The 15,119-nt window shown below is 42.6% G+C and overlaps 1 protein-coding gene across 1 annotated transcript in view; it reads left to right on the plus strand.

Moving 5' to 3' along the window:
- LOC126092263 (threonine-rich protein-like) overlaps positions 1 to 14,699 on the plus strand; it is an 86,344-nt gene extending 71,645 nt beyond the window's left edge. The window contains exon 5 of the mRNA XM_049907778.1: positions 14,322 to 14,699. Coding sequence (XP_049763735.1) covers positions 14,322 to 14,646 — 325 coding nt within the window. The 3' untranslated portion in view covers positions 14,647 to 14,699. The remainder of the gene's footprint in view (positions 1 to 14,321) is intronic.
- The last annotated feature ends 420 nt before the right edge of the window (positions 14,700 to 15,119 follow it).

Raw genomic sequence — 15,119 nt, forward strand, 5'->3', positions numbered from 1 at the left:
TTGTTGGCAACAAAGTTTTCTGTAATAGCAGTCGTGTACAAAATTCTCTCGGCCTTCAACTCGTGTGACCCCAGCTTTCGAATATTAGCACAGTCTTCATCTTCTGATTTGCCTCATAGGAACTGTAACATCTCCCAAGCACTCTTAGCGTTAATTATTGTTTTTTACCATTCATTCCAGTCGAATAAGCGGCCTAATTATTCAGCATCTGGGTATAAGGTAAACAGAGCTAAGATGAAAAAGAGAAAGAACCTGTCGGTTTGTTACTTACGGAGACACTGTAACAGAAAAAGTGAAGATATCTATTTCTTAGGCAGCAGGCTATATAGAATAAAAGTGACGCTGTTTATTGAACTATAAGGAAGCTTTTGCAGCATGTAAATTCGACTGGTGACCAATACGGAGATGGAATGCTGGAATTACTCCTAAAAAGTACAGATGGAACGCAGTATGGTATGAAAGTGAAACCTGAACCGTAGAAAGACGAAACTGAAAAAGTTGCATACGAGGTTAAGAGGTATTATAAAGAATAAAGGAAAAGAAAAGAAATCTATGGGAAGTCCCTAACAGAATACATGACAGGTTACTAGAACCTTCTAGGACATCAAGAAGTAATTAACCTGGCTCTGGTATGGAAATTTATTATGGCTAATATTATAGTACAGGTGAAAGAGACTATTGGGTTATGTAGAGAAATAAGTATTATCACATGTAGAAAAAGCTGCAACGTACCATGAAAGTTGTCGAAGGAACGAAGATAGCCGGCCGGTGTGGCCGTGCGGTTCTAAGCGCTTCAGTTTGGAACCGCGTGACCGCTACGGTCGCAGGTTCGAATCCTGCCTCGGGCATGGATGTGTGTGATGTCCTTAGGTTAGTTAGGTTTAAGTAGTTCTAAGTTCTAGGGGACTGATGACCTCAGAAGTTAAGTCCCATAGCGCTCAGAGCCATTTGAACCATTTTTTTGAACGAAGATAATAAAAATATCTTCTCGGTGAAGAGAATGATGAGATGCAATCCAGCATGTAAATTACCTTTATATCAGTAACACTAAACTGAAAGAACTAACGCTTTCTGTTTCTGTAATCGAAAAGTATTGATATAAAGTTGTTTGTGCACCGTATTTGAACATTAAATTTAGTAGTTTTCAATCGTTCATCCAAATATTAGCAGTGTGTTTATATTTCGTAGCTTGCAGTTGCAGCTGTAGCAGTTCTTAAGTTCTGACAAAGCTGTTTGTGCGCTGTTATTCAGGTATTAAAATTAGTAGTTTTCAACGGTGTCTCGTTCTGTTTCTGGCGAAATAACGGTTTAATAAACTTTCTAAAACTTTTGCCCACTGTATTTTTAGTTGTTTAGTGTTGAAGCCGTTTATTAAATTTAGTACGTTAGTTTTCAGCTGACGTTTCTTCTTGTTTGTAGTGAAATATTTCAATAAAACTTTCGTTCACTGAGTTTGGTTTCGTTGAGTGTTCCAGTGGTCGCTTGAGTGTTTGGTTTTAGTTAAAGAATTGTGTTAAGTTTTTGTTGTATTGGTATTAACTGTGGTTTATTACTCTTAATCAAAATTAGTTGCTTTCCTAGTAGAGAGCGAAATTCGAGATCACTATGGTTGGTTCTTTAAATAGTGCTTCTGTTGTAATTGAATTTAGATAATGTAAGTAGTAGGGCAACAACGACATCTCCCCACATTGTGGGTTGCCTACATCAGGGGCAAGTATACATTCAGGGACAAACATATTGTTCTCCTTTGACTGATAGGTCCTTAACCTATTGTTCTGATAAGAGGATTAAGACCCCCTGTGGATCATCATCATCATCATCATCATCATCATTTAAGACTGATTATGCCTTTCAGCGTTCAGTCTGGAGCATAGCCCCCCTTATACAGTTCCTCCATGATCCCCTATTCAGTGCTAACATTGGTGCCTCTTCTGATGTTAAACCTATTACTTCAAAATCACTCTTAACCGAATCCAGGTACCTTCTCCTCGGTCTGTCCCGACTCCTCCTACCCTCTACTGCTGAATCCATGAGTCTCTTGGGTAACCTTGCTTCTCCCATGCGTGTAACATGACCCCACCATCTAAGCCTGTTCGCCCTGACTGCTACATCTATAGAGTTCATTCCCAGTTTTTCTTCGATTTCCTCATTGTGGACACCCTCCTGCCATTGTTCCCATCTACTAGTACCTGCAATCATCCTAGCTACTTTCATATCCGTAACCTCAACCTTGTTGATAAGGTAACCTGAATCCACCCAGCTTTCGCTCCCATACAACAAAGTTGGTCGAAAGATTGAACGGTGCACAGATAACTTAGCCTTGGTACTGACTTCCTTCTTGCAGAAGAGAGTAGATCGTAGCTGAGCGCTCACTGCATTAGCTTTGCTACACCTCGCTTCCAGTTCTTTCACTATGTTGCCATCCTGTGAGAATATGCATCCTAAGTACTTGAAACTGTCCACCTGTTCTAACTTTGTTCCTCCTATTTGGCACTCAATCCATTTATATTTCTTTCCCACTGACATTACTTTCGTTTTGGAGATGCTAATCTTCATACCATAGTCCTTACATTTCTGATCTAGCTCTGAAATATTACTTTGCAAACTTTCAATCGAATCTGTCATCACAACTAAGTCATCCGCATATGCAAGACTGCTTATTTTGTGTTCACATATCTTAATCTCACCCAGCCAGTCTATTGTTTTCAACATATGATCCATAAATAATATGAACAACAATGGAGACAGGTTGCAGCCTTGTCTTACCCCTGAAATACTCTGAACCATGAACTCAATTTACCGTCAACTCTAACTGCTGCCTGACTATCCATGTAAAGACCTTTAATTGCTTGCAAAAGTTTGCCTCCTATTCCATAATCTTGTAGAACAGACAATAACTTCCTCCTAGGAACCCGGTCATATGCCTTTTCTAGATCTATAAAGCATAGATACAATTCCCTGTTCCACTCATAACACTTCTCCATTATTTGCCGTAAGCTAAAGATCTGGTCCTGACAACCTCTAAGAGGCCTAAACCCACACTGATTTTCATCCAATTGGTCCTCAACTAGTACTCGCTCTTTCCTTTCAACAATACCTGAGAAGATTTTACCCACAACGCTGATTAAAGAGATACCTCAGTAGTTGTTACAATCTTTTCTGTTTCCATGTTTAAAGATTGGTGTGCTTACTGCTTTTGTCCAGTCTGATGGAACCTGTCCCCACTCCCACGCCATTTCAGTTATCCTGTGTAGCTATTTAAGACCTGACATTCCACTGTATTTGATGAGTTCCAACTTAATTTCATCCACCCCAGCCGCTTTATTGCACTGCAATCTATTGACCATTTTTTCCACTTCCTCAAATGTGATCCTATTTCCATCATCATTCCTATCCCATTCTACCTCGAAATCTGAAACATTACTGATCATATTTTCACCTACATTGAGCAACTCTTCAAAATATACCCTCCATCTGTCCAAGGCATCCACAGGATTCACAAGCAGTTTTCCTGACCTGTCCAAAATACTTGTCATTTCCTTCTTACCTCCCTTTCGAAGACTGCTAATTACACTCCAGAATGGTTTTCCAGCAGCTTGACCCATAGTCTCCAACCTGTTTCCAAAGTCTTCCCACGATTTCTTCTTGGATGCTGCAATTATCTGTTTGGCTTTGTTTCTTTCTTCAACATAACTTTCTCTGTCTACCTGGGTTCTGGTATGTAGCCATTTTTGATATGCCTTTTTTCCTTTTACAGGCTGCCTTGACTGTATCATTCCACCAAGCTGTTTGCTTCGTCCTACTTTTACACACTACTGTTCCAGGACATTCTTTAGCCACTTCTAGTACTGTGTCCCTGTACCTTGTCCATTCCTTTTCCAATGACTGTAATTGACTACATTCAACTAACTGGTACCTTTCTGAGATCGCTGTTATGTACTTGTGCCTGATTTCCATATCCTGAAGTTTCTCCACTCTTATCCTCTTACATATGGACCTGACCTCCTGCACTTTCGGCCTCACAATCTCAATCTCACTGCAGATTAAATAATGATCAGTGTCATCAAAGAATCCCCTGAATACACCTGTGTCCCTCACAGCCTTCCTGAATTCCTGATCTGTTATTATATAGTCAATGACAGATCTGGTTCCCCTGCCTTCCCAAGTATACCGGTGAATGTTCTTATGTTTAAAAAAGGAGTTTGTGATTACTAACCTCATACTGGCACAGAAATCCAAGAGTTGTTTCCCGTTCCTGTTGGCCTCCATATCCTCTCCTGTCCCCCTGTGGATAACCCATCCTTTTGATTGACAGGTTATGACACCATGGGGATAATCCTTCCTTTTGACTAACAGGTCCTTAACCTATTGTAACCCTCCTCCACCTCTCCCTCCACCTCCTCCTCCCCTATCCCTCTGGGAATCGCCTCGCCGATACACCACACTTTTGATATCAATTTGGTTGACTGCTTAATTAAATTGCTCAATTAATTAACTCCCGCCCCGCTACGAAACCTTCCAGCCCTCCACCTCCCCTCCACCGCGTGGAAACTGGTGGGAAAAAGACCCAGTTGATTGACCATTTGGCGAGAAATCAATTGCAGTATATGGAATATTGTTTAAACAATTTGGACAATGCGTGGAATATTGTTTATTTACTTATGGCAGTGTATCGAATATACCTTATTTATTTATTTAAAGAATTTGGTGGGAAATCGAATGCAGTGTATGGAACATTGCTTAAACAATTTAGACAATGTGTGGAATACTGTTTATTTAAATAATTTATGGGATACAAGGCGCTGTTTGTAATATAGTTTACTTATTTAGTTAAAGAGTTTGTCAGGAAATTGACTGCACTGCATAGAGTACGGTTTATTTAAACAGTTTATGGGTGGCAAGGGAGTATGGAATATTTAAACGATTGCGGCGCTTTTACAATCTGTTCACATATGGAAACGCTGAATGGGCTTAGTTAATATTTGCTGCCAGAGTCGGGGATGTTAAGGCTCTTATTTTTTTACTTTCTTTACTTTTCTAAGTCCACTGGTGTCCATGTACAGACGGGAAAATGCGAACAATTACGTAGCAGTACCACCACCATCAAACTTGAACACAGACTCTAATGGAAAAATTTCGCGACACAGTTGTGAAACTGTATCAGAGACACATCGCGCGCTTTTGTGGGAACTATCCTTGTCTTCGAGCAGGAGCTGCTTCAGGAGCTACTAAATCCAATTAATATGTCTCTAAATGATCGATGCACAGTAATTTGCTTCAATTTTGCGATGTTTACAGCCACACTTGAAAATGGTCTCCAAAAAACGATAGCTGCGCACTTGTGAAACCTCCGTGAGATACTTCACACACTTTTGTGGGAACCTGGTCCCGACACCAGGATCAACTGAAATATCTGATTTTACACGCCGAAGCTAGGATATAAGGAGGTTGAAGGAAATATCTCTGTAACTCTAAACAGCACGCTCACCATTTTTCAAGTGTAAGCTGCTTGTTTGAAGGTACTGCCAGAAACAGAGAAAAATTTCTGAATCCTACAGCTGCTGTGGTGTTCATCACTTTTCTGAAACGGTGAGTGGGCTTATTTTTATATTTGCTGCTGCTGGAGTCAGGGATGTTATTTTCCTCACTTCTACAAGCGCACACTTGTGTCTAAGCACAGATGGGAAAATCAGAACAATTAGAAGCAATGTCCTACTGATGACAAAAGGGCTGGAATTTATGGTGAATTTTCGGTGTCCTATAGCTGCTGGTCTGGAGATGCTCTGAAGCCACAATGGTGAATGAGGAACAGCATCACGCCAAAGATGGATGGTCTGGTTGGACATGTCTCTGAATACTCAAACGAAGAAGACATCAGATTACTCTCAGAGCTTTCCATAGATACCGTGCCCTAGTCTTGTCAAAACAAGTCTGTAGAGACTCCTATGCCCTGTACAAAGGACGTCTTGTGAATGGAACATTCTGATTGGCTCCTACTGAATTTAACCGCCAAAATGCTGCTGCTGCCAGTGTGGGAGCATTGTCCGCCATTTTCTACAGATGGGAGTTTCAGCAGCAAAACAATTTTGTAAAGATAGAAAAACAAACATACAGCGGTTATCTTGCACACGCTGCAAAAGTGGTCTACAGATCATGAAATACTGAACCTACCTCTAGAGACACTTCCTCTATTACAATGCTCTGCTACTGTCGATGAGAGCTTGAATTTTTCAGCTTGAAACAGATCGCCAGCCGTGTTATATCACCACATACCATGTTGATGTAGTAAACAAACAATTCGTATCGTGCACCATACAATAGCACTACTCCTACATCCTGCATATAGCAGACAGATTCCAAAAAATGCAAGCACATGTAATCCTAGAGTCTGGAGATGGCTGCATAAAGCATGGCAGCAAGCAAGCAGGTTGAAGCTGGAAACAGTAACATCTTTGTACCGGGGGGTAGTGGGGGAGGGGGGGGGGGCTGGAGGAAACCAGACCAGCCTTTGTACACCAGTTCTAGCCCTTTCAGCTCTAGATATTTCCTGTGAGGTCGCTTAGTCATCCATTGCAGCCAACAGTCACGAGTCAACTGCCCCCACACACATGTTGCCCCCGACACGCGACCAGAGCGCTCTCAGCAGACGGTTGCCACTCTCCGAACAAGTGTACAAAGGCTGGACTGGTTTCCCCACCCTTTTTTTAGTAGTAGCCATACCTGGAAGGCGTTTCAGCTCCACCAAGACTCTTTGTCCGTCTCAAACAAGCAATGTCAGTCAATCAGTTTGTGGTAATGAACAGCGTACCAGTGGAAGGAGGGAATCGAAAAGACAACACCGATGTACCGTTAGAAGCATCACAGTTGATAGTGCGATCAGTTTTAGCAGTTCTACCAGTTTTTTTACAATGCCAACCAATGACACAGCGGCATGCTTCCCAATTTCTGTATCATCGCTAAACTACCCCTCCTCTACTTAGCGAGTACCATTGAGAATGTAGATAGATGACTGAGCAGTACGTCCATTCTTTGTTGATTCTCGAAAATATACACCAAAATATACCAGACAGCAATCTACATATTTCTAGCACTTCGATCATAGTACGTAATTTTCGATCTGTCCCTGTGCAGAAGGGAGTCACAGTGCAATTTCGCATTCTTAGCATAGAGACTGAAATATCTCCTTGCATTGTCTTTGACCAACGCTCCCTGCAACACTGCCACCGATTTGATCTGCAGCTGACCAGAAGTAGACCATTATATTCCACGTTTCGTGGAGAAACAGAGCGAACTGAGTCCTTAACTGCTCGTCCCGCACCCATCCAAGAGCAAAAGATTTCTCCAGATGCGCGCATGTCAAGGATGTTAGCACCCCTTATCGGTGTACAACAGACACGAAAATGCTGTGATGTAACAGCAGACGTTTAAGAAGAAGATGAAGCGGGTGTTTTTATGCATGATGGAGCTCCAGATGGACGGTGTTTGAAGAATTTTACCTAAATCAGCTGTACTATTGATTCTAAATAATTGTTCTAATGTCTGGGGGTCAGTACCAAGAGGTATTGGTAAGAGAGAACATAGACATACGCACTCTACACGGTTCTGTACTTGAAACATGCTTAATGTTAAATCTTTGCAGTTTCCAACCTATTGGTCATGTGGACGGTACCACTGTTACTATCCCAATGTAAGAAATGTATTTCCAGCGCCTGACATACATTCTCCTATCAGGTTTCTCTACGATAAACTATGGTGACAAACTGTAAAATGAAAAAAAAACTACTTCCTTAGAAGTCGATACTTTTTGATACATGCACAATATAGCCTACCAGAGGTGTATAGCACCCATTGTTTACGGTTCAGAAATTATACTATGCTTGCACCTGTCCTATATAAAATGATCGTTAATAACAGAGAATTCCTCTGACAAGGAAACAGCCAAACGCATGTCAGCGGTGTTTGACATGTGAAATTACAAGTCATGCCGCCACTAACTCCACAAAAAGGACTTCAGTCAAACAGATGTGCACATGGGGATTGCAGTAGCTCACAAACACTTGTCGCTAACTTAGAATCACTGTAGTTATGAAACTGAGCACTCGATTTTATCCCCAAGATGCTGCAAGGGTGCGTAAATCTTCGTTCGTCTAGAGGAAAGTGCCCAAAGAGGATAGACAAGCTTCTCATCAGGACATGGAAGTCCTGTGATGACTGAGAGGTCTGCTGTTAACGCAAGTAGATAGTGCTCCAAGTCACAGACAGAACACGCAGTTGTATACAACTGAAGCACCCGACAGAGCAACAGAAAAAGAAATCGTTTAATGACCTGCAACAACATCTCCCACTCTCTCTAGAATGCATAATCAGTCTCCCATTAATTCGTACTTCAATAGAACTCCGTCTCAACCGATCACTCGATCGACATTCTGTCATCTTTCAGCCCATATGCAGATAAGTTTAGAGGCAGAAAAGCATCAAAGACAGCACTCAAGTCGCGTGTATCACTATTACCTCAATAGAAGTTCAGTAGAATGTTGCCATACATCAATTGTTTGTTAGCTGACACTGTAAGGCTGTGATTGGCGGAGAGTACAGAGAACCATATTGTAGATACCGCTTGTTAGGATTTAAAACACCTAATCATTCCTGCACAGGGTAAAACACGCAATCCATTCTGTAGCTGTATACTGCAGTCATCCCAACTCGTAATTCAACGCTCTTTAGCTAAGGACACAGAGCGTCCCATCGTCAGCAACAAGCGTCTTTTGCCGGGCCGTGCGACATCGGTCAGGGCTAGCGCTCGGGCAGGCGCTAATCCTAGCAACACTTCCTGTCTCTCGTGAAATACCTCAGCCTTCCTTCTTTGTGACCGCGTGAAGCTGGCAGCAGACCTGAAGCCACTCATTCTCCTCCCTGAACCATCCGAGACACACAGACTCACAGAAAACAGAGCAAATGCAGTACAGCTGCGATCGAGAACAGTCCTATACTACACCGTCCGACAAGAAAAAATAGTGTGTTTGCGGTAGGTGTTGACGACTGTACTACCAAATTTACAAGCAGTTTTAGAACACGTGGTGCGAAGTGACGTCATGATGGCGTCGGCATGTTGTTGTTGTGGTCTTCAGTCCTGAGACTGGTTTGATGCAGCTCTCCATGCTACTCTATCCTGTGCAAGCTTCTTCATCTCCCAGTACCTACTGCAACCTACATCCTTCTGAATCTGCTTAATGTATTCATCTCTTGGTCTCCCTATACGATGTTTACCCTCCATGCTGCCCTCCAATGCTAAATTTGTGATCCCTAGATGCCTCAGAACATGCCCTACCAACCGGTCCCTTCTTCTTGTCAAGTTGTGCCACAAACTCCTCTTCTCCCCTATTCTATTCAATACCTCCTCATTAGTTACGTGATCTACCCATCCAATCTTCAGCATTCTTCTGTAGCACCACATTTCGAAAGCTTCTATTTTCTTCCTGTCCAAACTATTTATCGTCCATGTTTCACTTCCATACATGGCTACATTCCATACAAATAGTTTCAGAAACGACTGCCTGACACTTACTTCTATACTCGATGTTAACAAGTTCCTCTTCTTGCTTTCCTTCCCATTGCCAGTCTACATAAAATTACGAAAAAATTGATGGAACATAGTATAAATTGAGGGAGCAATGCGCCGAGATGCGAGAATACAGGCATGCCTTCATCTTGATGCCACATACAAGAACTGTCCAGCACCAATCACAGGTTATACCCCAGAGTTATCGGCAATCTGCTTATAAATATTTATAAAGTATCCTTAGCTAAAGGGCATTGTGTTACGAGCTGGGATGACTGCAATATACAACTACAGAATCGATAGCGTGTTTGACCGTGTGCAGGACTGATTAGGTGTTTTAAACCCTAACAAACACTATCTACAGTATGGTTCTCTGTACTCTCCGCCGATCACTATCTTGCGATGTCATCTAACAAACCGTTGCTGCTACATCACAGCAATTTCATATCTGTTATACACCGATAAGGCGTGCTAACGTCCTTGACATGTGCGCATCTGGAGAAATCGTTTGCTCTTGGATGGATGCGGGACGAGCAGTTACGGACTCAGTTCGCTCTGTTTCTTCATGAAACGTGGAATGTAGTGGTCTACTTCTGGTCAGCTGCAGATTAAATCGGTGGCAGTGTTGCAGGGAGCGTTGGTCAAAGACAATGCAAGGAGATCTTTCAGTCTCTAACTTCATCCTAAGAATGCGAGAATGCACTGTGACTCCCATTTGCATAGGGAAAGATCGTAAATTACGTACTATGATCGAAGTTCTAGAAATATGTACATCGATGTCTGATATATTTTGGTGTATATTTTCGAGAATTAACAATGAATGGACGTACTGCTCAGTCATCTATCTATATTCTCAATGGTACTCGCTAAGTGGAGGAGGGGCAGTTTAGCGATGATACAGAAATTGGGAAGCATGCTGCCGTGTCATTGGTTGGCATTGTAAAAAACAGATAAAATTGCTAAAATTGATCGCACTATTAACTGTGATGCTTATAACAGTGCATAGGTTGTGTCTTTTCGAATCCATCCATCCACTGGTACATTGTTCATTACCACATAATGATCGACTGACACTGCTTGTTTGAGACGGACAAAGAGTCTTGGTGGAGCTGAAACGCCTTCCAGGTATGGCTACTACTAAACCAGGGATTGAGTACATGACTGGAATATGAGGGATTGATCAAATCAGAACACTGACCCATCAGCTATCCTCTCATTGTGAAAAACGAATTTAAATATAGAGGTCATCAATCACCTTCGGACAGCTGTTTGTAAATGCTCCACAATGCTGAAAATTCTTCCAGTTTCCATATGCTGTGACTGTCTTTTATTTCAATTATCCTGTGTGGGTGTCGTGTGAGCAGCAGCAACAAAATTTACACAATGGATGGAAATGTGTTACTGTCAGTTTAGAGACTGACACAGACTTTGAAGTTATAGTTAATTAAACAAAATGTATGGCGTTGTACAAAGCCGTGATGTAGCCATGTTGTAGTAAAAAGAAAAAAAAGATAATGTTACAAACAACAATACAGGCACACAGGGTCGTTCTCTTGTGACTAATGGTATAGTCTGTGGGATATGCTCCTCCCCCTAAGGTACAGGCGATGAAACTTTACACTTGTCTCGGCAGGCGACTGAGTATGTCAGTACCTGTATATTTAATGAGGGTCGGCACATATGCACGATGGCAGCAAACAAACAATATTTGTTTTTGATATCTATATCTGAAGATAGTGACGTGGTAAAAACGTTATCGTGTCCTCCACCTGATTACGTTAGAGGAGTTTTTATAGTTTGTGGTTTACTTTTATTTTTTTCTCTGTTGAATGGTACAAAATACGGGTGATAGTGAGAATGTTAGGTTCAAATGGCTCTGAGCACTATGGGACTCAACTTCTGAGGTCATCAGTCCCCTAGAACTTAGAACTTCTTAAACCTAACTAACCTAAGGACATCACACACATCCATGCCCGAGGCAGGATTCGATCCTACGACTGTAGCGGTCGCGCGGTTCCAGACTGAAGCGCCTATAACCACTCGGTCACACCGGCTGGCAGAGAGAATGTTGGGGGTCAGATGTGAATGCACCCTGAGGAACGCAGTTCTCCTTCAGATTGCAGTACCTGTATGTAGTTTGGGACGCACTGCACTGCAGTAACAACAGGGTCCTTTGGAGAAGCTCCACAATGCCGCAAATCTCCTCCAGGTTCCATATGATATGACTGTCTTTATTTAAAACCATGCAGTGTGTGTTTTGTGGGGGAGAAAGTATGTTTGTCGTTGGTCTTAGACATTGTACACTGTTGGCGGAGCTATGACATCATGTTCCAGTTTCCACCGAATGGTCAAAACACAGTCCTGTCGCACAAACTCAGCTCATGGGTTGAAGAAAGTTTTAGATATACTGCTCTCCGACTTTGGAGATGGGAAGAGGAAGTGAACAGAGATTGGGGGAGGAGAAAATGGACAGAGAGATGGCTGAATTGCCGATGGTTGGAGAGGGGAGCAGGAGGAGATGAACAGAGTGGTGGTGGAGGAGGTGGACACAGAGAAGCTGGAGAAGGAGAAGACCAGCGAGGGGGGCGGACAGAGGGAGGGGCAGGAGGAGATGGAGATCCCACTGGTGGTGGGCAGGGAAGAAGAGGAGGAGGAGATGGAGGTAGAGGCGAGGAGGCAGACAAGGTGGCCACGAAGAGGGGAAGGAAGAGACTAATAGAATTAAAATGAATATACACCTGACCAACGCCAGTTATTCATCTAGTATGGCAATACAATTGTGCAACTGCTTCCCATTTCATATTTCAGCTTGAAAGAGAAATTTAAGAGAATGATAAAAATATTGCTTATAGAAAATCCTTTCTATTCAGTCAGTGAAAACAAATGAAAATACAAGTACAATGTAATAGACATAAAATGTATATAAGCAGATAGGTCATAAATAGAAGAAGATATAGTTATGCATTTGTAATAGAATTAAAATGTATGTATGGAGGTTGTAAAATACACAAAAATGTGTAATTATGTGTGGTGTTATTGAGTTAGAAACATGATAATTAAATAGTGTATGTGCTTATTATTTTGTAAGACTGACAATGCAAATATATACTGGGATCTAATCCTTATACCTGGTGTCCAGCTTAAACATATAATGAAAAGAATGTAATAACTCGAGACATAGGAGAGATATTTTTTGGCAGTTTGTTTCTACATGTATGGCACCTTGAAATGTGGTCCGCCGCTCGTGGTCTCGCGGTAGCGCTCTCGCTTCCCGAGCCCGGGGTCCCGGGTTCGATTCCCGGCGGGGTCAGGGATTTTCACCTGCCTCGAGATGACTGGGTGTTTGTGTTGTCCTCATCATTTCATCATCATCCAGGAAAGTGGCGAAATTGGACTGAGCAAAGGTTGGGAAATTGTACGGGCGCTGATAACCACGCAGTTGAGCGCCCCACAAACCAAACATCATCATCATCACCTTGAAATGTGTTCTGTGTGCACTACAGGCAGTTGGTACCGCGTGCGCATGTATGTCACTGCTTTATTAACGTAAACATACATCACAAGCCATGTGGATTCCACAGCTGAAGGTGTTCTGTGTGCTTAGTCTCGCAGAGCTGAAATCTGTCATTTGCAGCATGAATATGGACTGGGACTAACTGATGACGTTCCTACTTGTGTAGGAAATGGAACAAGTGGCTTCCAGAAACTGGGAGTTTGTTCCAGTGTTGGGCCACCACTCGAGCACGCAGTCCACAGGATACTGTTGAACTAATCCGTATGTCCTTCCAGTGGAGTACTTGCAAGTCAACCCAACTAGCAAATAGTCAGTTACAGTTACCTCGTTCAACGACACACCATGTTGTCCATAAAAGGTTGCGCCCACAGGCGTACAAATTGCAGCTTCATCACAAAATCAAGCCTGGAAGGCATTTGTAGAGACAGTTCTGGTGAAAATGGATGAAAACTAGGCATTCATCGATTTCTTCTGTTTTTCGAATGAGACTACATTCTATACTTCTGGCACAGTAATCATGTACAGTTGCTTCATGTGAGGAACTGTGCCCATCCTCCCTTATCTCCCCTCCCATATAGTGATAGGGTGCGAACGTGACTCTCTGAAAGTGAATGAGTTGTGTGGATTGTTGAATGACAGGGTTATATGCCCATTCTTCTTCGCAGAGCCTACATTTAATACAACAATGTACTGTACATACGCATGTTGGAGCTGTATGGTGTGCCTCAGCTTACTCATGATGTGATCTTTCAATGAGATGTTGCACCACACCATCACACCATTTTGCGAACATTATAGGATTTTCTAGGATCGCGTATTCCCAAATCGCTGGACTGTGGATGTAGTCCATCGATTGCTTACTGCCCTAGAAGCCCAGGCATTACACCACTTGATTTTTTTTCTGTAGGGGTTCATCAGGAATCGAGTTTACCAGACACCAGTTCGTTCTCTACATGATCTGCGCCATCGCATCCATGCAGCTATATGAAATATTACGCCTGCAGTACTGCAAAACATCTGGGGAGTAGTTGAATATGGGTTAGATGTCTATCGCGTCACTAATGGTGCACATATCAAGTTATAATAGGTGTGGAAAAAACATTTTGAGTTAACATACTTGTACAAACAAACAGTCAACAAATATATCAATTACTTCTCACTTTATTACATTTAATATTATTATGCGTTTAACCAGGATACCCTATATGTACATGAAAAGTTGCTAAATAAATAAATATTTCATTTCAGCTGTGTCGACCCCAATTCGCCAACATCTAGCACAGGAGCGGCCACGGCCACGACCACGACCACGACCACGACCACGACCACGACCACGACCACGACCACGCCAGCCCCTCCCACTCCCACCCCTGCTCCCACCAGCACAACCACAGCCAGCTCTGCCCCCATCCCAGGAACCCCCTGCTCGCCACCACTGATCAGGGTCGCCGACCCGGATGACTGCACACGCTACTACGAGTGCAGCGAGAACTGGACGTGGATGCATGCTGCCTGCACCTACGGCACCTACTACAACCCCGTGCACAACCGCTGTGAGTTTGGCTTCTGCTAATGTGGAGTCAACTGTGTCTCTGGAAGACTTCTCTAGTTCTTCACAATCAACATCATGCTTTTACGAATAAAAACATTCTAAAATCTGTTTACGTTTCTCATATTGCACACCTATCCCAAAGGGAATCCAAAATGAAGCAATGCTGTTGTTACACTTACTGAAATATTCCATGCTATAATGCAGTGCTCGCATGAGTTTACTGATGAAACCCAACGTTTCGTCCCCATCTGCGGAGGACATCTTCAAGAGACGTTGTTGCTTATTCGAAGATCTTATCCACACCCTAGCTCCTGACTGGAAAGCATGTTCCACAACTGGTCGATCTTTCTGTTTCTGCTCTTCTGCAGTTGCTCTTGTGTTCTTCTAGACGTTTTTCGATCATTCTTGTGGTAGTACTCTGGTACACCGCTTTACAGCTACATGGCATCATGTAAATTCGTGCTTTTTTCAGCGCTTTGTGAGCAGCCTTGGTC

Source organism: Schistocerca cancellata, chromosome 7 (genome assembly GCF_023864275.1).
Source record: "Schistocerca cancellata isolate TAMUIC-IGC-003103 chromosome 7, iqSchCanc2.1, whole genome shotgun sequence".
In the NCBI taxonomy this organism is placed as follows: Eukaryota; Metazoa; Arthropoda; class Insecta; order Orthoptera; family Acrididae; genus Schistocerca; species Schistocerca cancellata.